This window comes from Talaromyces proteolyticus, assembly GCF_021365285.1.
Source record: "Talaromyces proteolyticus strain PMI_201 chromosome Unknown BGW36scaffold_9, whole genome shotgun sequence".
NCBI classification, from domain to species: domain Eukaryota; kingdom Fungi; phylum Ascomycota; class Eurotiomycetes; order Eurotiales; family Trichocomaceae; genus Talaromyces; species Talaromyces proteolyticus.
Window position 1 is genome coordinate 212,670 of NW_025764285.1, and position 23,610 is coordinate 236,279.

General features: G+C 47.1%; 10 protein-coding genes across 10 annotated transcripts; 5 read left to right on the forward strand and 5 right to left on the reverse strand.

Annotated features, from left to right (window-relative positions):
* Positions 1-609: 609 nt before the first annotated feature.
* On the reverse strand, positions 610-2,427 carry BGW36DRAFT_429629 (Alpha/Beta hydrolase protein; the record flags this gene model as incomplete). The annotated part of the gene is made up of 4 exons (XM_046220720.1): positions 610-1,679; positions 1,737-1,889; positions 1,941-2,064; positions 2,122-2,427. The coding sequence occupies 4 exons, from the start codon at positions 2,425-2,427 to the stop codon at positions 610-612; spliced, it is 1,653 nt and encodes a 550-aa protein (XP_046069256.1).
* Positions 2,428-2,775: 348 nt separating this feature from the next.
* BGW36DRAFT_207510 (uncharacterized protein) lies at positions 2,776-4,203 on the forward strand. Its single transcript, XM_046209901.1, has 2 exons — positions 2,776-2,873; positions 2,932-4,203. The coding sequence occupies exons 1-2, from the start codon at positions 2,820-2,822 to the stop codon at positions 4,099-4,101; spliced, it is 1,224 nt and encodes a 407-aa protein (XP_046069257.1). The 5' UTR covers positions 2,776-2,819; the 3' UTR covers positions 4,102-4,203.
* Positions 4,204-6,396: 2,193 nt separating this feature from the next.
* On the forward strand, positions 6,397-8,017 carry BGW36DRAFT_301336 (uncharacterized protein; the record flags this gene model as incomplete). Its single annotated transcript, XM_046211678.1, has 4 exons — positions 6,397-6,456; positions 6,522-7,103; positions 7,165-7,323; positions 7,376-8,017. The coding sequence occupies 4 exons, from the start codon at positions 6,397-6,399 to the stop codon at positions 8,015-8,017; spliced, it is 1,443 nt and encodes a 480-aa protein (XP_046069258.1).
* A 683-nt stretch (positions 8,018-8,700) lies between these two features.
* BGW36DRAFT_383302 (uncharacterized protein) lies at positions 8,701-9,171 on the reverse strand. The gene has a single exon (XM_046216645.1). The coding sequence runs from the start codon at positions 9,061-9,063 to the stop codon at positions 8,863-8,865; it is 201 nt and encodes a 66-aa protein (XP_046069259.1). The 5' UTR covers positions 9,064-9,171; the 3' UTR covers positions 8,701-8,862.
* Positions 9,172-9,258: 87 nt separating this feature from the next.
* Positions 9,259-10,313, forward strand: BGW36DRAFT_300632 (uncharacterized protein; the record flags this gene model as incomplete). Its single annotated transcript, XM_046211644.1, has 3 exons — positions 9,259-9,485; positions 9,570-10,075; positions 10,135-10,313. 3 exons carry the CDS (start codon positions 9,259-9,261, stop codon positions 10,311-10,313), a joined length of 912 nt encoding a protein of 303 aa, XP_046069260.1.
* BGW36DRAFT_207534 (uncharacterized protein) lies at positions 10,282-12,603 on the reverse strand. Its single transcript, XM_046209902.1, has 5 exons — positions 12,484-12,603; positions 12,379-12,433; positions 11,179-12,315; positions 10,840-11,123; positions 10,282-10,764 (listed from the first exon to the last, which is right to left on the reverse strand). Exons 1-5 carry the CDS (start codon positions 12,551-12,553, stop codon positions 10,439-10,441), a joined length of 1,872 nt encoding a protein of 623 aa, XP_046069261.1. The 5' UTR covers positions 12,554-12,603; the 3' UTR covers positions 10,282-10,438.
* Positions 12,604-12,633: 30 nt separating this feature from the next.
* BGW36DRAFT_345253 (uncharacterized protein) lies at positions 12,634-15,914 on the reverse strand. The gene is made up of 4 exons (XM_046213190.1): positions 15,661-15,914; positions 15,487-15,570; positions 13,975-15,426; positions 12,634-13,926 (listed from the first exon to the last, which is right to left on the reverse strand). The coding sequence occupies exons 1-4, from the start codon at positions 15,716-15,718 to the stop codon at positions 12,953-12,955; spliced, it is 2,568 nt and encodes an 855-aa protein (XP_046069262.1). The 5' UTR covers positions 15,719-15,914; the 3' UTR covers positions 12,634-12,952.
* Positions 15,915-16,459: 545 nt separating this feature from the next.
* BGW36DRAFT_429635 (putative MFS transporter) lies at positions 16,460-18,539 on the reverse strand (the record flags this gene model as incomplete). Its single annotated transcript, XM_046220721.1, has 7 exons — positions 16,460-16,530; positions 16,578-16,748; positions 16,804-17,212; positions 17,260-17,781; positions 17,841-18,230; positions 18,287-18,429; positions 18,494-18,539. The coding sequence occupies 7 exons, from the start codon at positions 18,537-18,539 to the stop codon at positions 16,460-16,462; spliced, it is 1,752 nt and encodes a 583-aa protein (XP_046069263.1).
* A 1,275-nt stretch (positions 18,540-19,814) lies between these two features.
* BGW36DRAFT_429636 (uncharacterized protein) lies at positions 19,815-20,525 on the forward strand (the record flags this gene model as incomplete). Its single annotated transcript, XM_046220722.1, has 3 exons — positions 19,815-19,901; positions 19,961-20,090; positions 20,164-20,525. The coding sequence occupies 3 exons, from the start codon at positions 19,815-19,817 to the stop codon at positions 20,523-20,525; spliced, it is 579 nt and encodes a 192-aa protein (XP_046069264.1).
* A 715-nt stretch (positions 20,526-21,240) lies between these two features.
* Positions 21,241-23,048, forward strand: BGW36DRAFT_383329 (putative geranylgeranyl transferase beta subunit). The gene is made up of 5 exons (XM_046216646.1): positions 21,241-22,087; positions 22,134-22,179; positions 22,231-22,589; positions 22,646-22,754; positions 22,809-23,048. Exons 1-5 carry the CDS (start codon positions 21,497-21,499, stop codon positions 22,949-22,951), a joined length of 1,248 nt encoding a protein of 415 aa, XP_046069265.1. The 5' UTR covers positions 21,241-21,496; the 3' UTR covers positions 22,952-23,048.
* The last annotated feature ends 562 nt before the right edge of the window (positions 23,049-23,610 follow it).

Genomic DNA, 23,610 nt, shown 5'->3' on the forward strand with positions numbered 1-23,610 from the left:
CTGTGTTTTTGCTTTGCACGTGAGCATGCAAACGCCTGGGTGGTGTTCTGAAGTTGGCAGGTAGCCCTGAGTGCCGTAGGAACAGGCTTGCCTTCCTTTCTCCCCTTCCACACCATTCCATGCGTTTCCATGCCAATCACGTGAGCGGGCTAATATGCTCACCGTAGCAAGTATTCTTGAGGAGTTGAATGGGATAGCTGGACACTAGCTGATGACCCCGCTCCCAGGGCCAATGCAGGATTGGCTAGATCATCCTGCTGATATTTGCCCCATACCATTTTGTGGGTCTCCAAACTTTCATTGGAGATCTTCAAGGAGCCTCTTAACTGGCTAAAGTTGAATTATTTATAGAAAATGTTCTAATCATGTTTTGAAGTCCGCTGTAGATGAAGGAGGGCGGTGTCATGGCCTACGTGGTTCTCTACTTCAACAAGACCAATACTAGTAGTAGATTTTCAAGTGTATTATCATGCAACCGTAGCTAACTATCATCCTGGAAAGATATGCCCTAGAAGTAGAATTATACTGAGTAAAACAATTCCAAGCCTGACGTCCCTCACTTTAGCGCTTTCTGATATCTTGGAAAATTAAGCTTTCTACTAACTAATCTTATTGATCGATGCGCCTGACAAAAGGCAGGATAATCTTACTACCCTTAAAAATTGTGTTCTTCCCTCCAAAGCGATCTATTGTACGGTCGAAACCCTGGTGCTTCATCACGTCGAGTAAAGTATCGCTGTCTCGACTACCTAGCTCTATCTGGATTTTGTGGCCCTTCTCAAATACCATACTTGTTGCCTGTACGGGAACCTTGATCTGGTATCGTGTATCTGGTTCCACTGACGCTGAGCTTTGGTGGCTAAGAATCACAAGATGCTCCGTGGATCGCTGTTCATCCAGCTCGCGATGCGACAATCGTAGATATCCACGAGTTACTGCAACGGATGGTTCGCCGTGATTACCCTCTAGCTGAACCAAATGCCCGTTCGGTTCCATGTTTGTCATCGTTATAAATAGGTCCATGTCTTTGGCAGTCGTTGCGACGTCGAGAACCATGTAGGGAAACCCCAATAGCTCGAAGTTCTTGTCTAGAGGCTTGGTAGAGAACAGCTTTGAACTACTGAGACCTGTGTACTCAACTATGATCTCATTGTTGCTGCCCGGATATTCATCCAAGAGTTGCCCGTCAGAAGTCAAGAAGTACTCTTTATACTCAGTATCGTACGGAGGGAAGTCTTGTTCGGCACGCCGATAAGTCCTTGCACCTTTTCTGACGAGCAGATCAACCTTCGGAATTCCCTGTAGAGATTTGCCGTCATCCTTTAGGAAGTGGTCCAAAAAGCGTCGTTGTCGATCTATTCCATCTCGACTGTAGAAGGCGTGAAGGTGATCCCCCGTGTGTGTCTCTAGGTACTTTGTCTGTGACGTGCCCCACATATAACCTAGAATATTTCCAGGGGCATGAACCTCGGTGTCCATGTAGTTGGCAGCGGAATAGAACGGAATTTTTATGTTATCGAACCTCCTGAAGCGGTCGAGAATCGGGAATGAGCCGTCGCTACGAAATTCCCAGCTAAGGTATTTCAAAAAGTCCACTCGATGACTTTGAAGCTCGTCCTCTGACACACCTTCCGAACGGCCATGTTGGTATGGAAGCACACAGTTCTTCCACCAATGCGCTAAGAAGTTAGAGTTAGAGAGTCCCCCCGGTCGAAATAAGGAATACAGCAAATCACTTCCAGCTTCCCATGGCACTACTGCTTTAAGAGATGGCGGGTTCTGTTGCGCTGCCCACCAGCAGGCCATTCCGAGATAGCTGATGCCACTCATTCCCACCTTTCCGTTGCACCATGATTGACGTGCAGCCCACTCGATGGCATCATAGAGGTCTGCTCTACGTTCAGTAAAGATATTTATAAGTGGGCAGCAAGAGTACCTACCATTTCCCTCTGCATCCTGGCCCGACTGGAGTGTTCTCTGGAGCCCAAAAGGATCAAGCATTCCTGGCGTTCCGCCCGCGCCCCGGCAATCGATTCTTATCAAAGCGTATCCAAATTCTTTGGTCTGCCATTCGTTAGGTTTTCGTTATATATGTACGGTTGACGCTTGATAAGTACACACCCAGAGTAGTGGATCGAGGGCCTCAAACCCAGCGTCAGGACCTACAGGTTTGATTTTGGCATTCATTTTGGCGTAAATGTCCGTCTGTGGCAATCCCCATTCAAGGGCATGGACATCTTTGCCATAGGGACACATGGATAAGAGGACTGGGACTTTCACATCTTGTTCGACACTCAAGGGTAGAAAGATATCAGCGCAAAGCTCACTGCCATCTCGAGTTGGTATGTACACGTCCTTCAACCTCAAGTAGAGGCTATCCAACTTGGACTGAGTGGCCTCCCTTTTTGGCAATGGCAGAAGAGGCATTATCGATGTCGTAGTAAAAAAGAGTTTTTCGATCTGTCTATAACTGTTAGGACGATAAAAGGCAAGGTTATCCATTATTATATAATTTTTCGCCGTAACGTGGTACTAATATCAAGCACCTACTTCTCAGCACCGCCTACTATTTACTAAGCTACTTTTACTGTTCATGTAATACCACATCTAACTACTAAGTTGGCTCGGAAGTTCGCTTTAAATGTTGATTGGCTCACAGGGTCACTTTTCTTACGTCAGCGATATCATTTTCTACCTTCGCGTGTTCGCATGTTCGCATGTTCGCATATCCGGTGCGAGGTTGACTTATGCGGGTCAAAGAAAAAGAAACCAAGCCTCCGGTGGATTTGACGAAGTTTTCTGTCACAACGAAGGCAAGTATGCTCAGAAAGTCCCACTCAGGTTGTCGCGATTGCAGACGGCGCAAGGTGAAGGTACTACACCCCAATCAAAGCCCTTGCTACCCATGTGGCGAGTGCTCATTTGTCATAGTGTGATGAATCCAAGCCCGTTTGTTCAAATTGTCGCCGCAGATATATCGGCATTCAACGCTGTGATTGGAGCGCCGAAACACATCGAAAAGGTGTACACGTCGCAGCGAGTGCTCCTCAAAAGCAAATACGCGGAAACGTGAGAATGAAAAGTGTCACATCATATTCTGGTGAGCCTTCTCCCTTATCCTTGCCCCTTCATGCGGGGCTGGATGGGAGCGACGGCCAGTGGCGAGCATTAGAGCTCTGTTTAATGCACCACTACACCACGGTAGTCTGCCTCACAATGCCGCATAGTGTAACTGCCGACACACAGATGTGGCAGCAGATCATACCACAGTTGTCATTCGAGTCGGAAACCGTCTTGAACCCGATGCTTGCACTCTCTGCGCTTCACCGACACATGTATTTGCCAAAAGATACTTTCGTGGCAAAAGCATTGCAAAGGTACCTCGATCGGGCACTTGTGCACCATCGCCTAGAATTGTCATCCCGTAATGAGCTTTCGCCCCAACTTTGGCTCTCTGCTATTATGCTCTCTCATATCTACTGGCTAATCTCTCACCGACAGCACGAGAATGAGGTATATGATATCCCTATACAGGTTTTTAAGATGTTAGAAGCAACGAATCGCCTTTTTGCAAGCAAAAAAAGGGTGCTCAAACAACTAGGCTATGGTTGGATAGGGGACGGAGCTACGCCTGAGACTGTCTTAGAGGAACGGTTACCCGTCGCCGCCCAAGAGCAATTACGAGCAGTTCAAATAGAACTCACGCAGCTTTTGGATGCATTCAATGTCATTGAGATGCAGGATGATGAAAGAAGCATTTTGATGCAAGCTAAAGACTATGTGTTTAAATGCTATCAAGCTTACTACTCTGGCGCAACTGTAGCAGTCCTGCGGCCTTTTGTTGGTTTCATGCCTATCAATTGCTCCTCTGAGTATCTTGAGATGCTTGGGAGGCACGATCCACTAGCAATGGCGCTGATGAGTAGGGCGCTAGTCTTGTTGAAAGAACTCGATCATGTTTGGTGGTTGAATGGATTTGGTGCATTTGAGGTTGTGCAACAAGACGTGCGAGGCATTCGCCGTCTGATGCCAACAAATTTGCGGTGGACCATGGATTGGCCATGTAAGGTTTTAGATGGAGAAGTGGTCCTAAAGGTTTAGATGATATCCTCGGGCACGCTTTTCCTTAGGACACGCTTATCCTTGAATAACTCTTTTCATCGTTGGGGCAAGGAAGCAACAATCTCCCGTTCTGAATAACCTTGTTAATGGAAATATGGAGGAGGCTATTAATGGAGTTATTGATTGGATGGACGTAGACGAAGAAACCTTTGTACGCTTCTGTCAGTTTGCTTACACCGGTGATTATGAAATGATTCCCCCGACACATCTCAATACAACATCCGAAGACGAAGTCAACCAATTATCGGTCGTTATAGATGTTTTTGGATCACCGACCAAGGTAAAATCAAATCCAATAAGTTTCGGTCCTACAGAGATACCCAACAACACAAAGTGCGACCGACTTTGTCTTGATTTCCTAAAGGAATGCAAATATAAGCTAGGCATAACAGGGCCATATTTCGCCGAGAAAGAATGAATGCGCGCGCGAGTGTTAAGACTCATATCTATCTTTCAAACGCTCGAGTTTTCATATTCGCTGGTTGCTATGGAATCTCACCACTCAGGTAATTGTTACTTCACAAACTTCACCAGATTTTGAGTGTATTCGAGCTCTATTATGATAGACTTGACGATTACATTGTGCTTCTCTGGCTCTGTTTCGGGACTGCAGCGCCTGAAGCGTTGCGAGATTTAGTGGTACACTTCGCTGCTTGCAACGCTGAAAAGTTGTGGAAGCATGACGAGTTCCAAGATTTGTACAGTGACGTGCTAGCAACAGCAATAATGCCATATCTGATGAACAGTATAGTAATTATAAGATGCCCTTTTTTATTAGGTAGAAAGAAAGAGAAAAAGGATAATAAAACCAGATTTTTTCCAAAATTAATGATATAGGAGTAGAACAGAAAAGTAGGCATTAGAGGCTGTTGGATTAAGAAATGAATGTAATTCTATTAAATCTCTAGAAAGGGTTTATATATTTTTGTTGCTGGACGCGGATTCCTATTATGTTGTATGTAATTCCTGGAAATCACTTTTATAAAAGAATGACAGGACGCGTTATATGACTAGTGTAGAGTGTCCTTCAGGCTCCCAGTGCAGGATGCTATCAAGGCGTGGCCCAGGAATGTTATATCACAGTTTGCCTTTTATATCCTCTTGAAGCCGTAACGAATAGCTTATTACTAGTGTTTTTGTCCAATTGGTCAAGATCTTCGCCTATTAAAGTGGTCTCGACGTCCAATCGGAGCCTCTCAGAATTCACCCATATCATCTAAAAATAACATTCTCTTGTCCTCTGATTCTCAGGTGACAGTATCGGCTTGGTTTTAGCTCCCACCCTCCGCCCCCCTAATGACCAGCTAAACAACAGCGCCACCACGAGATTGATGTCCTTGTGTATTAGCTTGTGAGCTGATAGTCGGGCATTGCTTCAATAGACTACTTCAACAAGCTATTTCCTACTATTTGGCCAATCAGGATGCACCATGTCAGGGCGGTCAAGGTCAGTCTAAAATTAGAGGGTATGTACTCTCGCCTATAGGTGACATGGACGATGAGGCAGGGATTCAGAATTAATCAAGCTACTCATTCAAGTAGATCAGTACAAAATCCTGAACCTCTAGGGTGGGGTGACATATCGGTCAGTCTAGCAGCGTGAAGTGATATGTTTATGGTTTTCGGAGCACGACTTGGCTGACCTAGCAAGGGATCAGCACTTTAGCGCTGGCTGAATCGTAACTTTGCAGCTGTTTGCGTCAAATCATATTCACCCGAGCCTGTCAACTGGAATTTTTGCATTAAGTAAGGCGCGTGGATCTGTTGAGATCGTTCAATCCAGAACTCTAGTGGATGTCGCTAGCCCAAGAAGCGTGATCCCATTTAGGAAGCTCATTCGTAAGTCTCTCTAAACACATACATGCATTCCTAATTCGCCCATATCGCCGCCTTATTGGTGACTAAGCGAATTTAGACGGCGTTGGTCGAGATAATTATTTGAAATTAGGAAAATTGTGGGGAGCTGAATTTCCCAGTTGCGCTAGACCCTAGAAGGTTGCCTTATGGATGATTTCTGTGTTGTAGCTTATTCTATTCTTGTAAATTACTATATCTGGGGGATTCATTGAACAGTGTGCCAGAAGTTGCTTGCATTAATGGTTACATTGCTCGGCACCTTACAACCTTACAACCACTGGGAGGGTATTTATAAACCAGCTACGTCTGCCCCGAGAGACAAGAGGATAGAATACCAAACAATGATACATATACGTGCATCTGATTGATGCGCCTCGATTATTCTTCCCCTGCAACAGACAGTCATCCCACAACGATATGCCTAATATCGGTCGACCCAGCCGGGACTGCTATGCGTGTCGTCAACGTCGCGTAAAGGTGCGGCTTTCCATGTGAACATTTTCTCGACAGCACCCTCCACTAATGCGAGATAAGCCAAACAGTGCGATCTCACGCGTCCGGAGTGTAAGAAATGTGTTAAAAAGGGGCTAAGATGTTATGGCTACCGAGATAAGCTAGACCTCTGCTTTCGAATAGAGACTGTTTCTTCGCTGCAGTCAAGGATGGACGGGGATGGTCATCGATCACGCTATCGGGGCGATAATTTATATCCCTCAGCTGAGAGTCAGTCTCTAGAGGCCATCACTAGCGGCAGGCCAGTTTATGTGGAAGAAACTAAAGTATGCTCTCCCCCGATGGTGTATCCTTTGACTGAGTCGTGGAGTAACCACTTCATGCCTCTTACCATGAACTATCTCAAAGATGCATTTGGTGTGGCTAGTGATCTGTTTCATACCATTACACGTATGATTTCCAAGGTGGAGGAGGGATCTGTTCTTTACCAGGCCTGTAATGCTGTTGGCTTCGCGTATATAGCCACCCAAAGACAGTACCCAAAGACTATACCTACTCGAGCAAGAATTTACGGAACAGCTCTCAAAGCTGTAAATCGCGCTATCCAAGACCAGCAGCAACTTCGGAGTGACAGAACTTTACTAAGTGTCTGGTTGTTGGGCAGATGTGAGGTCAGATATTAGACTGGAGAATTTGCTGAGTATGGTATTTACTGATGACCCTGTCAATTAGCTTCTTTTGGGTTCATTACATAGTGTCACCTCTAGTATCGAATCGTCAGCGTGGGATGTTCACACTCGAGGACTGATAGAGTTGATTCGCCTGCAAAGTCAAGATCTCTTTGACACGCAGGATAGGCGCAACCTGTTCTGGGTTGCTTTTACTGCTGTAGTAAGTTTAACTACCTGCCGAGTTTCTTCGATTCTAAGAATATTTGTGCTAGCAAGTTTACGCGATTAGTACCGGCAAGAGATGTCCTCCGGAGGCCGGAAGCTGGATTCGTGAAATCTACGGACGTAGCGGGGTAGCAGAATACCCAGTACTCCAAGTGGGTGTTTTCTCCTATAACTGCACCCTTCTTTGCAGCCGTATTCGACAACTAGTTGATGAATGCGATCTTGACGAGTTGCTCTCCAGCTCATCATCTATCCTGCTAGAGCTGGACCAGATGGAGATGAAAGCGCATCCATCCTCTCATGAAAGGCTTATCTCAGGTTGTGCAGTATCACCAGCATTGACATCATCTTCTGGCCCTGATAATACGGAGCCACGTCATGTTGGCGCATATGCCTTCCAAGTTAACTTCAGAATTCGACTGCTTTACCACATAATTGAATTCCTGCTCCTTGCATCCAGAGCACCGTCTTGTACATCTCAGCAGCAAGCCGATTTCTCCAATATCCAAGATCGTTGCATTGGGGAACTTCGGACTTTGACATCAAACACCTCACACGTTTTAGGCCCGACATCAAGGGCAAGCTCTGTTACTAAGCTCAATCAGTACATTCGAACCCACCTGCTACCGAGATTTGGCCCTATTGCGGAGTCCCAAACGAAAATAATAGAAAATACAATGTTGGAATGATACTATTTATATTCCTGGGAGAGAGAGCTCAATCAGATAATGAACCGTATAACAGAGATTACGGCTATCTGAGAGCTACTACTCTGGTTTGACAGCAAGGCATAGTGCAAGGAAGAGAAGTATACAGCAGCGAGGAGGCTACTTGCATCCTACGGTGACGAAAAGGCTGAGTATTTAACTAAAATAAGATTTCAATCCCAAAATCACATCAATCACCGAAAGACATTCAAATCAAAAGGAGGGAATTATGTTTTAGAGTTGTACATCACTGCAATTTTCGAAAAAGTGGATAACTTTAACAAAATTAGCTTGTATATTATTTCTTAGCTTGAATGCTCTGTTAATCATCAGTAATACTATTATGTCCTCACTCTCCTTTCACCAGACTAATAATTACCACAGGCGTAGGTCATTATCAGAATTCCAACCGATAATCATAAAATGGCAAGGGAAACACGCATAGTGGGAAGTGATAGGAGCATGGTAGGAAGCCCATCACATAAGATTGTGGTCTTTGGCGGTTAACGAGACGGCAAAAATGGCGTCAAAGGTAGCAGCTGTTTTTGGGGTCTTGCTAACCGACACAACGTTAAAGAGAGGATCAATTTATAAAGCAATTTCTCTTCATTAGCTGCCAATTTATGCGAATTGAAGAGTTGTAATTGAGACATTAAAAACATGCGCTGTGCCACGCAGACTTGGAGTTTTTTTTTATTAATGTGTTAATAGTAATTGTAAGTCTGCCTTCATAATTCGCATCATCTCGAAGTATATAGTGCGAATTATGTGACAATCATACTACATGGGTCTCTTAGAATTTATTCTGCATGTTTACAAAGAGGAAGCTACTTTTGCTTAGGAAAATAGAAATAGCTGCTCCAAAATAGTAAACATGAGTTATACCGCATAGCGGGTAATGAAAGGCAGTAGTGGAGCTCCAGAATGGCTAGGCCAGGTACCATGTAGAAATCAACATGCATAGTTGTAAGGAACAAACCGTACATCACGCAATATGCGTTGAAAACGTAGGACTTTATCCGGAACATCCATGTCAGGTCACCCTATCGCGTGAGCGCTGAAGTAGGGATTGTCCGGGTAGGTATACGCCGAAGTAGGGATTTCCCGTTGTAGGTATTTCCCGTATATAGATACCACCTACCAGCCAGCGTCAGAACTCATTCAAAGATGTTCAAGAAATACATACAGGCACGGAATCAAGAAGGACAACTTTGATTCAAACAATGGACGTTTTACTCGATGTTTTGGACACAATTGTCCTTGATCGAGTATACGCTTCTCTCCTCCCCGAGTCAACCACAACCAAACTCGCCGCTAAGGAACATGGTACCCTTCATAACCGGCATGTTCAGGTTTATTTCCCTCTTCAGCCGTCACCATGGGCGGATTCAAGTCTCTGGAAACGAGACGATGTGCTCAGACAAACAACTTCTTTTTTTGCGATCATGTGGTATGTGAACCCTTTCCACCACACAAAAATCAAAAGAAGTAATCCCCAAATAATAGCAGCTAACAGAGCGGTCTCATACAACAGGGTATTCGGATTAACCATGTACTTCATCGGAAGCACGATAATGTACCATACAATCTTCGACAAGACTTTACTCCAGCACCCGAAATTCCTCAAAAAGCAAATCCAGCTCGAAATAAAACAAGCCGTGATCGCAATGCCAATAATGGCCATCCTCACCGCGCCCTTCTTTGTCGCCGAGACGCGTGGATGGACGAAACTGTACGATTTCGCAGACTCGGCTCCCTTCCGCTGGTATACCTTCCTGCAGTACCCGTTCTTCATCGCCTTCACGGATACGGGGATCTATTGGATTCATCGATGGTTGCACTACCCATCAATTTACCGATGGCTGCATAAGCCGCATCACAAGTGGATTTTGCCTACCCCCTTCGCGAGTTATGCGTTTCATCCGGTCGATGGGTGGTTCCAGAGTCTGCCGTATCATCTGTTTCCATTCGTTTTTCCGTTGCAAAAGTGTGCGTATCTGGGTCTGTTTGTTTTTGTGACTCTTTGGACTATTCTGATTCGTACGTGTTGCTGGGTTCTGAGCTCTGAGTTTATGTTGAATTCTGTCTAACGTGATTAGATGATGCTGAGTATCTGTCCAATTCCGAAGTAATTAATGGCCCGCCATGTCATACAATGCACCATCTATACTTCAACTATAACTATGGTCAGTTCACGACTTTCTGGGACCGTCTGGGTGGTACCTACCGAAAGCCGTACGGCGATGATTTGGTCATATATCAGAAAAAGGAAACATAGACCCAACTGAATAAAACCAGAGGCGCACTCTTACAATCAGTTCAAACCCAAGAGTCAAGTCAAATGATTCCACTGTCATCATCTGTACATATACATAGCTTAAAAGCTCAAACCTGGCACGCTGTCTAGTGTTGCTTTATTGTATAACACCACTGAATAAACTCATTCAAATCCCCCAAATCATCCGTCTCCTCACTATCCAAATATCTCAGACCTATGCTCTTATAGTCTCTGGTAGCAGCTTCAAGCGTAGCATTCAAAAGCCACCAAAGCTCTTCAGCATGTTTCGGATAGCCTAAATGCAGGGCTTTCTCCTTGTTATCCACGAGAAAGAGAGTAGCTGTGGTTGCATCCCAGATTGTTTTCCAGTTGCTTGCTGCTTGTTTGATGCTGTTCAAGGATATTGTTCCAAATAGCCCGGCGCGTCCCTGGAAGGCGAGAGAATTAACTCCTAGCAATGCAGTTAGCCTACAATTTCATCACAAATCTTCCAATCAATTCTGTATACGCAATGAGGGATACAAACCGTAAATTAAAATTAAAAGATGCTCTACCGAAAGTGAATGGCCCAACAACGGACCGTCAACATTAGAATTGTTAAGCAGCTTGATAACAACCTCCCTCAAACACGGGAGAGCGGAGTCGGTCACGTATACCGGAACAAGTTTATTAAAAGCAGAGACATTCTCAGCTTCAAACAACTCGGTGATCCAGGGAAAATCACAAGTCATTTCAAAAGTCGACAGAGCGGGGTGATTTTTAAAACAAACCGTGAGGAATCCATCCGCAAGAAAGGCCCAGCAGGCAATGCTTCGAGAATACATACATCAGATAGCTATCAATTGTTGATGGGACTATGACTTACCGTATGCATATCTCTTCTGCGATTAATTCTCTCCATGTGGCTTCGTCATCGCATATCTTCACAGCTAGCAGTCGCTTTAATTGAAAGAAACCCAAACACCGGACGATCGACATCAAACAAGGATGTCTGACTACACGAATACGGCGCCTCGTCTGTACATCATCCTGCGCAAACTGGAGCATTTCGATGATGAGAGCAGCTTGGATGATTTCAACTGCCGGCCCAAGGCTAGCTGGGCTTTTTGGCAGCCTAGTTGTTGACAAGTCTGCAACTCTTCGAAATATATGCTCTTCAGCCACACTGAGAAGCTCAGCGGGAATATCGGATGCATTTCGCGGGATTGTATACTTTGCACCAGCCAAGAATATAGCAAGCAAGAGTGGATTGGAAACATCGCCAGGGTGAAAAGTTGGAAAATGGACGACTGGCAGATGCCAGTGAAGGGAGTGGAAGAAAGCCGAGATAAAAGTAGAAAGATTCGGGATTGTAAATAATGAAGCGAGTTCTGTAATCTCAAGTGGTTTCCTTTGACCTTCGCTGTCAAGGCCCATAGACCTAGATGTCTCGACTAATTCTACCATGAGCTGGTTCAACTGATTCGACAATTTCGACGAAAAGTAATCATCAAACATATCCTCAGTAGCAAAGAACTCATCTGAAGCTCTAGCAGGCTGATTCAGCCAATCGAGAGCCGGAATATCACCTATCAAACTTGCTTGAAATGGGTTACTCGGAAGAAGCGCATCTTCCAGAGTCGAGTGCAGTGTCTCTAGATTCCGTCTAATCGAAGATCCCGCCGTCTCCGAAATCGCCAATCTATCCCTTTTAATTTTTGGGTCCGTGAAATGAAGCAGAAAGAAAAACGGGCTATCGTTTCTCAGCGCGTTTCTAGAAGTCAAGGCAAGCGATGATGATGATGATGTACATGGAGGCACGGTGGTTTCTCTTTCTTGGCGTGCAAAAGAGCATTGGCGCTGAAGAGAAGAGCAGCGCGAGCAAGGCGACTTTTTATCACATGCTGTTTTGGCCAAGGTGCACTCATCGCATGCTTGCTTTTTGCGGCCTCGTTTCAAGGCTGCTGGAGGTGGTTGGTTGGCTTTTCTCGCGCATGTTTTGCTGTGGCGTCGTGCAACTTCTCTGTCTGGAATCAGCCGATGTGTGTCGGTTCCAGGGTTAGATGTGTTTGTGGCTTGTACGTACGGTTTTAGAAATGATTTGTTACAGAATGGACAGCTTGCAGCTGGCTGGTTTGTATCTTTGGCTCGTGAGTTGAATGCGTATTTGTAACGTATGTTGTAGACTTACGGGTCAGCTCATGTCGAGTCAGGTGGCTCTTTCTGTTGTACGTTTTACTACATGAGGAGCATGGAAACATACTGTACTGCTTAAAGCCAAAGACTTTGTCAATAACATCAATTGATGGTCATGTATGAAAAAGGAGCTTGGAAGATGGGAGTCCGATATTGCTAACTGCTTCTCGTTCCGGCCTTAGTCAGCAGAGCCCTGCCAAATTTAGAATTGGCCGAGTGAGCTATAACTATAGACTAAATATATAATTGACGTCAATCTTGGATTATAATCTATTCACCGAGCATATTTGGACATAATTTAACATATTTAGACAACGAATAACAAGCCAAGTGGAAACTTCATATGTACGCAAACAGATCGTGATATATAACAAAGGTATTAGTGGCATGGACAAAAGAAAAGAGATACATCAGCAGTACTATCCGAACTCATTGAATTGACGTGACACATATGAAAAGAAATACTAAATATCCTCAGAAAATCGCGAGTCTCTCGCGGACGAACTGACGCTTCGTCGTCCAGGACTCGAGAACAGAGTTGGTGGAGGAGGCAGCGACCCCTCTGTGAAGCTGTCGCGTAGTTCACCTCGCTCTACGGTGTTCAAGCGAGACGCTGATGGACGTGACATGGCCACTGTGCCTAGGTTTCCCGATGCCGTTGGGGTTGTTGGTGATGCCAAGGGTGATACTGTGGTGGAGCCTGTCTCGGACGGCGTCTTCCTGGAGATCATGTCCTTCAGGCTCATCCGTATCCCCTTTCGCTTGCCATCGGCTTCCGGTCGGTTTTCTCCTACCGCTGCTGATGCAGCTGTGGATGTGCTCCATTGCCGTATAGCGTCTTGGTCGTCAGGGGACGCATTCGAGGTTGTTGAAGCGATATCTCTGTCGGTTACTGGGTTAGAAGAAAGAGGAGCTGCTCTTTGACTATCAGCTGCCGCACTGGAAGCGACAGCGGGAGCGTTTCCGGTATCCGTGTCCCGACTTTCGCTTTCGGCCTTCTTCTCTACAAGTTGCGGCTTGCTAGTACGCCTGACTTTAGCCTTAAACCAGGATTTCAATTTGGACTCTGACTTTGGTGAGTCTCCCTGGGCATTGGCCGCAGTGTCTTTCTGAGCAGGGGTCTCAGCCACACCGGTGACTGTAGGAGCGGTATCCTCTCTATCATGTGGCGGTTGTGTAGTATCCGCGACAGGTGTCTCTGGGCGTTCTGGCTCAGCTGGTGGAGCTGTCTCAATTTCGTCAATACGTTCGGGTCGATCAGAGGCAGTAGTGGGACTCTGTTCAGACTCCTGCGGAACACCATCTGCACCTTTCTTCTCGTCTTCCTCTTCCGGCGCCTTCCTACCCAGGAAAATTCTTGATGTGCGGGCCAGCAGTTTCATGCTTCCTCTCCTTGAATGCTTCCTTTCCAAACGCTGCTTATCTTTATCAAACGCATCTATACGATGGTCAATATACTGATTCATGGGGATAGAAATGTACATACTCTTTTGCTTCTCTTCGGTCTGAATCTCTGCCCTCCTCTGTTGATCGAGTTCGGCTAAATGCTGTGACCGCTCCTGGTCTAGTCGTTGTTCAACTTCCTTGGCTCGTTTCTCCTCGACGCGGTCCGATATTTCGTTCAATGTCGGCTCAATGCGAGCTCGCGCAATAGCCTCGATCTCTGATTCATCCATGTATTTCTGACCACCGACGGAAATGCGTCCAAAGTTGGTCATTCGTGCATCACTCTCTGCTTTCGCGCGGACCTGCGCCTTTTCCTCCCATTCGCGTTGCATGTTCGGCGACGGTTTACCAGTACGAGCGTAGACTCTCTCATCCATATCATGTATTCTGGCATTTACATTCTTGCGAGCAATTTCCATTAGATCAGACCTGTCCTTGCTCTTTTTATTATCAATGGTTTGTAAGCGACTCTGCAAGGACGACATTTGATTCCTGATCTCTTCTGACCTTTCCCAATCAATTTTAGATGCATCCCCATCACTTGACGTTCTTCTTCTCAAGCGACGGGTAAGTGTGTTTCGGGATCGATGGTTTGGAATTCCATAGTATTGCTGTTTGTTAACCAGATCATTCTGTTGCATCTTGGAGAGTTTTTCATTTGCGATTTTCTGAGCTGCTTCATGGAGATTTGTTGGCCGTCGAGTAACATTCTGCTCATCCCCAGATATCCAAGACAACTGCGACTGAGAAAGACGACGAGAATGCCGCAAATGGGCAACAGAGCCTGCAGTTTCCGCTACATCTCGTTCCCCCTTCGTTGCGGCAGCAGAGGCGTACATATCTTTTGCCATCGAAATTGCGGCGGCTCTGAGAGTATCCCGATGTTTTTGCTCTTCCACTTCGATTTCCACGGGTGGAGTAGATGTGTACAGTTGGACATTCGACCTCGCAATGTGATGTATCCGAGCAGCTTCCAGGGCAGGATCCAGGTCACTAAGCACATCTTCCGGTACTCGACTCGCTCGGTGCGATATAGTTGCAGCAGTCAGCGCATACGCGGCATCAGGATGGAACACTGGCCGGGTAGGCGCAGACTCCGTGCGTCGCCGGTTCAACACAGCGCCACTGGCCGCATTTAATGCGCCGGGGTTTATCGTCACCACCGTTGTCTCCTGTACACCGCGCGACCCATTTGCCATGATATGACTAGCGGCCGATTGACCGGGATGCGGTGACTCGGTAGTTGCCGGGGGAGGAGACTTCAGGTTCACACGCTCCTTCGCGGCTAGAAGAGCTGCTTTGTAGACATCGGGGTTTATTTTCGTGGTCGACGGTGGTTCTGGCGCTTGGTAACCTCTCGCGAGAAAAGCAGCTCTTTCGGCGTGCGGTTGCCTTTCGGGCCTCCAAGGATCCGACGTTTTCTGCCTGGCATGGGCAAGACTCGCTGCGGCGCTCGCGTTGGCAAGAGTTAGACCGGGGGGGAGGGTCGCGGCTAATTGTCAAAATTAATTAAATAGTGTACATGAATATTTCTCGGGTTGCAATCACTCACCTTCGTTGCGCTGCTCTGCTTCCAGCGCCTCATCAGCCGCTCGTCTTCGCTCAGGATCGGTCGCATACAAAGCAGCAGTGGCGGCTATAACAGAGTTAACAATTCATTCTTGAGTCTCCAGCAATGGCAGTAAGCCTGAAACAGAAAAATATAATGGTCAAACGCCAGACATACCATGATCGGCCAACCTGGCTGCGTTCGTATCAGCTGCATTGCTCCGCACGGCGGTCATTCTGGTTGCGATTGGTAATATGACCCAATCACAATCGAGACAAAGGTCGGACAACAGCGACAAAGTCCCGACTGTATGAAAGGATAACTGACATCAAAGAGAGGGAAAATCCAAGCGACAGCACTGGCTTGGAGAAGAGTGAAAGGATGACGAAGTTTCAGACACCGATTTAAGACGAAGTTCGCCGGAAGCTCCGCGCCTCCAAGTCGCTTTGTCGATAGTGACGTAGTCGCAATCGATGGGGCGGGTCTCAAGGCCTAGACGATCTAAGCCCACTTAGCCAGCGCTAAGAGATATCATCCCAGTGCTAACTGCATTAGGAGGGGCCGAGATTCGCTTTGGGCTTGGCTTCTACTCGAAACCCGAGGACTTTGAGGCGGTGCAGGTTTGGGGCCTAACCCTAAGTGGGGTGCGAGGCAAGCCACATAAACCTTATGCGCCGAACTAGGCTGTGATTGGACAGCTAGCTTCCCTGTTCGGGGAAAGCGATCAGTTTCTCAGTCAGCCTAACTATATTTAGCGTATCTTTGCTACTAGTCTTTCGCCCTAGTCTATATTCATCCAGACCCTATTTCCCTTTGGCGGAGCATATTCAATGAGAATCGTCATCAGTGCATTATATAATATTGAGACCTTGAGTATAACCATAGCTATCTAGATCATCGCCAAATATTGAGCATAACTTCATAAAGAGATAGATTATTCATAATTGCTGAATGAAGAAATCCGTCTAATCAACAACTACCACAGATGGAGGATTTTCAAAATGTCGTTGCGCGCGAAAAAGGAACGGTTCTTTTTCCCGAATATATCTGGCTAGAGTTAGCTATGAATTTCCAGGATAAGAGATCGAGCTTACACATCGGGATAGCCAAAAGGCAGATGAAAATCTGGATTGCGCCAATAACCTCAAAAGGTATCCGGGAACCATCCTTCACAACGAGCCAATTATATGCGAAGAAGGTGAGAACAAAACTGAAAAAGTTTTTGAAAATGAGCATGCAGGTGAATGCCTCGACGGCAATTTGACCTGGAGAACGGAGAAAGGTTAATAATGAGCTGTGAGTTGCAACGGGGTGGCTTACGGTGTGCATCGACAATATACAGAGCACTAGAAACAGCGCCCATCACCATTCCAATGATCACAAAGCTGAAGAAAACGTCAGGGATCAGCCAACCATATTTCTTGATGTCATTGGCAGTGATTCCAAATCCAAAGAGTCCGATGCCACTGAAAATAAGCTGGAAAAACACTAGGACGATGCGAAACTCTGGCTCGTACGTGCCTTTGTTGCGTTTGATCATGATCTTGTTAATCCAGTCAGAAAGAAGGCCGGACAAAACCAGACCGATGATCGACCCGATGAAAGCCGAAGTGTACATATAGCCGGTCTGGACTTCGTCGAACCACAAGGGGGGAGTCATGTACACGACTGCTAACACCACACCAATGAATACTGTCCAGCCGATGAGGACACCTTGGGTTAAGCAAGCCTGTAATTTATTAGTAAAAGTTCTAGGAAGTGTTGCTAAAAACATACCCAAAGAATCCCAGGATGGAGGAATAGCGGAAATGGACGTAGAAGGAGTTTCAAAAAGTCTTCGTCAGTCTTCCGGCCGTTGAAAAGTTTCAACGTCTGCCGATACGAGTATTCCCGCGGAACCATGGTGACATTCCCATCCCTTGTAGGGAGTTGCTCCCCACCGATTTGTGCGGCCTGGGTTCCGTCTCGAAGGCCTTCGCTAGATCCATGAGGTTCTACCTTCTCACGACCAAAAGTCATTTGTGTATCTGATTGATCGCTGCTTGCTTGAGGCCCTGTATAATCGGATGGGGGAATAGCATCGCCAAGAAAATCAGTGTTCAGGTAATCAGCACGGCGATAGGCAGTTTCTGGCACGAAGAAAATCATAAAGGGCAAAGCTGCGGCAGTGAAGATGGCCACAAAATAAAAAGTCCACTCCCAGCTTAGCGATGCTGTTATCTTGCCAACGAATACGGGAGTCAAGAATGCTCCACCGAAAAGCGCGACATTTGAGAGGGCCATCCGCTTTCCACGCTCCTATTGACGATGGCTGATTAGTAAAAAGACGGTCAATGGTATATGTAGCAACAACTAACATGCACAAAGTATAAGTCGCCAACGCAGGTATTCACCAAGGCTTCGAATGGAGCTAGAGCAAAGCCTTGGAAGACTCGCGCAGCTGTCAAGCTCCGGTAGCTATTACTACTGCCTCCGGCCCAGGCACAGCTGATAATCATCAAGACGTTACCAATAATAAAGAGATGGCGCTTGCCCCATACTCTTGCGGTCGGAACACAGAAAATACCGGCCACGCCAACGCCAAGCAAGTGGTAACCGGTGAGCAAGGCTACGTCGGTGAAGTTCTTGGAATAGTAAAGAGCAATGTCGACTGTGTTGGCAGCCATGATTGGGCTCATCGTTGCGCAAAGCACGGCAACTAGAGATAGGATGGCCAGGATGACATCCCGTTTCCATAACGGCCAATTCTATGGAGAAATCATCAGAGACCTTCTACTTTCTTATGTAGTAAATTGAGGCATACCAACGGATCGTATGGGTCATCACTTGGTTGCGGGACGAGGACAATGGGGACCGGCCCTGAGCGATCGTACTTGAGCCAGGGCTTAATTTCGTGGGAGGTGCCTTCTCGGGCAGAATTCTGATCATCCATCACGAAGGACGTCCCTACAAGTTATCACAGAACAATCAGATTCTGCGGCACAGGAAAGCAGCAGGAGTGACCACCAACCAGGAACATGGTCCAACTTCGTATCTTCCAGCACGCCGAGACCCATTTTATCGGATTTTGCACAGGCAATGCGGCACAAATGCGAGTGTCGACAGACGTGATATTAATATTTTGATCTTGTTGATTTCTCAAGTATGCGCCATGTCAATTCTCTATAGGTTCGCTCACAGGAGAAGTAGGACAGAATATTATGAATAAATAAGAAGTCGCTCAAATACAAGGTCGCAAGCGAGATGCGGTGAGTTCAGAGATGCAGTCCACCGCCAACAGGTTGCGTGGGCGACGTCAAGAACAAGTCACTAAAGAGACAGTTTCACATTCAGAACAGGCCAACAAAAGCTGAGCGGGCCGAGGTCGTCGTCTGGTGGTGGTGGGTGGGGCTAGTTTCCAATATTGATCATTTCTGCATCGTCTGTCAGTGCTCGGATGCTTTGGCGGAAAACGATATCACTCAGGTCGATTGATACGCACGAAGTGAATAGTAACCTTGAAGGATCCTCAACTATTCAAGGTGCGAACAAGAGCAGAATGCGAGGTACAGTGGCTTGATGCCAAGAACAGACAGGAGACGCCCAAGCACCTGATGGGCGACAATTAATTGGCTCCTGCCGATCATGGATGCTCCTGCCTGACGAAACGCCAGAATGAGGTTGCGGAAAGTGCCAGCCTTCCTGTTTACGGCTAGGCTGCTCTCCGCATGAACCCCAGTGGCTCTTATGGCAGCTTCTGATTGGTCACAACACCTGGAGGGTAACCGTGCACTCAGCACTGCGGAGGCAAGAGCGAGCCCCTCGTCATACTTTCGCCCATGTTATGATTATGAACTCCGTTGTACCGTCTCCATTGAGTTTGACTCAGACTAGATAATCAATACCTAGTAATTACGCACTCGGTACTTGTTATGTTCTGCCCCTATCCAGCATTACTAGGCAAAAGCGATGATCGAGATCTACATAGCCCCTGCTGTGATGACCGGTTCTCCGGCCGCCGGTCGTCTCATCATCACACTCTTCAGCAATCTCCAATGGCACTAATCGCAACGTGATTGAATATCAAGGATCAGAGTAATTGAGATTACTAGTTATTGGGCTGGATTAGTCTGTAACTAGCAGGCAGGAACTGTATGTACCATGTAATACTGAGAGTGGCCCGAGTGGTACCAATGGCCCCAAATCCTGGCTGGCCAATTAACCAACCTTATATTAAGACCTTCGTGTACCCCCAACATGAGCCTCCCCTTGACTCCACCCTCATCATTTTTAACTAAACATTGGCCATTTTTCCTGCACCAACATCCATCTCACCTCGCACCTCCGTCAAAATGAAGTTCACTGGTTTGGCTCTCGCTATCGCCGCGTTCACTGCTGGTGCCGCTTCTCAGGGCTTTGGCGACTTGCCCAAATGCGCGGTAAGAGCTGCTGGCTTCTCTCTGTCTGGACGACCAGCGGACTAATTCTGTCTATGCAGCAATCCTGCGCCACCGACTCCATCCCCAGCTCCTGCGGTCTCAACATCCCGTGCATTTGCGGTGCCTCGTCTTTCATCACTGGCGTTTCGTGCTGTATCGCTAAGTCCTGCAGCCCCGCAGACCAAGAGGGTAAGCAAACCATTCTATCGCAGAATCAACACTGTGCATGCAACATCGATTGACCTGGTATTTTCACAATTAGCCACTATCCAATTCGCCGACAAGCTTTGCGCCGGTGCCGGCGTGACCAACCTGCCCACCGCCGCCGTCTGTTCCTCGGCCGCCAGCGCGACGGAAACCCAGAGCCAGAGCCAGAGCCAGAGCCAGAGCCAGAGCCAGAGCCAGACTCAGAGCCAGACTCAGAGCCAGACTGCCGCCTCGGCTACTACTAGTGCTCAGAGCACTCAGACCAAGGCCTCGTCTACAACCGGAACCAGCGCCAGCTCGGCCAGCGCCGCCTCATCGACGAGTACCGGTGCCGCTGCTTCATTCGGGAAGACCAGTGGCGGTTTTACCGCTGGTGTGATGGGCGCGGCCATGTTTGCGGCCATGTGTCTTGCTTAGGCAATTTAAGAATGAATGGAAGAAGATAGAAAGAGAAGTTCGCTTGGATAATGCTCCATCTAATGATATGATCATGCATAGGATTTCGAAATTATAGTCGATCAATAAATAACCCAATACGGTTGTGTCCTTGTTTAGCTCGAAGTCACGTATATACGCGATCAATTTGTCAATACTGTAGAAGCTCAGATTGAACATTTCCTGTAGACAGTCCCCTCATCATCCTAACTAGTTATTCGACCGGAGCATTATCAATTGCGGCTCTTCGTGCATGGTAACGCATCGTCGACCGGGACATCAGCTAGCAGTATAGAGACAAGCATGCGAACAAGCTTAGTACGTAATCCGTGCATCTTTGCTACTCACGCTTGAGGAGCTCTTCTTGCAGCTAATCAGAAACGGCGACAAGTCTCACACTGGATTGTCCAGTTAACCCACACCCTCGAGCACTTTCCAGATCCTATCCGATTTTCGCTAGTAGTGAACAACTAGCAGGCACTGTGGTGTACAAGCGACACATTATACCATCCGACGTATCGATAATAAATGCAAAGCACGGCGCGCATTATTATGGTTTGTGATGAAGAGAAAAAGATTAATGGAATATTTGATGATTTTCCCCACTGCTCGGCCGATAAATTCTCTGAATGAAGCTAAAATTATTACATATTGCTAAAGCTTAGCTCCGGAGCTGCGGGCGTCAGCCGTGGGGCTCGATTCTTTGTGTAGATGCACCAAGACCAAATATCGATTCTCGACTATTACAACAGATATGCAGATAGCATACATAAATTACATGCTCGCCGCTAAAACATCAGTCTATAGTTGACCGATCGACTTCGGAAATCAAATCGGGCTCTTCAATAACCCACACTTGCACCCTCAACCCACTTGTCCCATTGCTAGCAAACTTCAAACAAAAAAGGCAAATTATCTCCAACCCTACCGGGGTTGTGCCCTACCACCTGGCCATGGCAGCAGCGGAGTTCAATAAGGAACGCCATATCAAGTACTTCTTGCGTTGTCTCAAAACTCTGCTGCCATATCAGTACACATCCGGCGACTCGGGCCGTATCCTGCTGTCATTTTTCGTCATTGCCGGACTTGATCTACTCGGCGCTCTAGAGAGCAGAACTACAGCGCAGGAGCGGCAGGGGTATATCAATTGGCTGTATCATTGCCAGCACCCTTCCGGTGGATTCCGGGGCTTCACGGGCACCAATTTCGGGGACGAGAAACGTAGCCTCGACAATGAAGCTTGGGACCCGGCGACTCTGCCGTCTACTTTCTTAGCACTGGAAACGCTACTGATTCTGGGCGATGATCTGTCGCGTGTGAAGCGGGCAGAATGTTTGGAATGGCTGAGGAAGCTGCAACGCAAGAACGGCAGTTTTGGGGAGACGCTCGGTGTGGCTGATGAGATTGAGGGAGGAAATGATTTGAGGTTCTGTTACTGTGCAGCTGGTATCAGATATTTGCTTCGTGGTCCGCATAAGAGGGATATGCAGGATGTGAAGGATATTGATGTCCTGAAACTAATTTATTTTATACAGTCCTGTCAGGTACGATATACGACTCGCTCTCAGGAATATTATTGACTTTTTCAAGGCATACGAAGGAGGGTTGGCTGAATCGCCTTTTTGTGAGGCGCATGGTATGTATGAGTCAGAATGCAATAAAATGTCTAAGCTGATTTATCGAACAGCGGGTCATACCTACTGTGGAATAGGAGCTCTGTCCTTTTTGAAGAGGGCGGGTGAAACTGAGGAAGACATTGGCATCTTATCCCTGCAAAGCGATCAATTCAACTCGCTCCTCAAATGGCTTGTTTCGAGACAGACAACCGAACTTGAAGAACCCGAGGAGTCGGATGAAGAGGAACAGCCTAGTTCTGAACCTCCAGACTCGTCGACTGGCCCCATTCTAGACATATCGAATGGAGTTTCAAGTTTGCCAGATTTGGTACCACCAAACGCCGAAGCTCTGGCATGGGCAGGCTTCAGTGGCCGATGTAACAAACTTGCAGATACTTGCTATTGTTTCTGGGTAACAGGAGCGTTGGATGTAAGAGCTTCCCGACTCTTTTGGTCAACGATTGTATTCCTGATTTGAGAATCCAGATAGTAGAACGAATCGCTCTCGTCGGTTCGTCCAGTCTTCGTCGATATCTTCTAGAGAAAACGCAGCATGTCATCGGAGGATTTGGAAAAACCGTGGGCGAGACTCCTGGTAAGAGTCCTGCATTCTTCAGCCTTCTCTTCTTCTCTTCTAACCAGCGTCCAGATATATATCATGCCTACCTCGGCATGGTCAGTCTCGCCTTGATTAATGAACCGGGGCTCGAAGCAGCGGACGCAACTCTGTGCGCTGCGGCAAGACTCTCGCAGAGACTGGAGGCTTTGCCATGGTGGCAGGCACGTAGATAGAAGATAAACATACAACATGCAACATTGAAAGGAAGAGTATTCATACACATTAATTAATATAAAAGGCTTGAAGATGCTATATATAATAATGCAAATGATACATAATTAAGGAGCACGCCGGGCGGGCTAATGCCACCACCCGTTGACGTTGACGGGCAGCGGGAGCCAATTAGCGCCGGAATGCCGACGTTTCCAGGCACGCTCCTCCGCCACCAACATTAATAATTGCAGCCTCCCAATCGAATTGCTCCCCATTTTTGCTAGAACATCCAGAACCTCCCTAGAACCTTTGACGATTGAAACCATTGAAGGGGACATAAAAAGCAGCCGCTGATCTATCATCCGACTGTCCGGCCTCCCCCAGAATCAGATCCGCTGCTGCCACTCTGAGCAGGGCTAGGTCATCGGCTCACGTCCAGATTTCTTGATCCGTTGCGTGATTCCTTGATTTCGCCGTCGCCGATCGTCCCCTCCGTCGAAACGACCATTCCTGCCCAGGCTCCCTCACTAACGAATGTGTCGGGATATGCTACGATTAATCACTTGACTTGTCCAGCATCTGCCACCCCCATCAAGCACCACATCGCGTACGATCTTCGTCCACTCCCACGTCTGTACAAATCGTCATCGCGGGTCCTTCACACGCTTGTCGGTTTTTT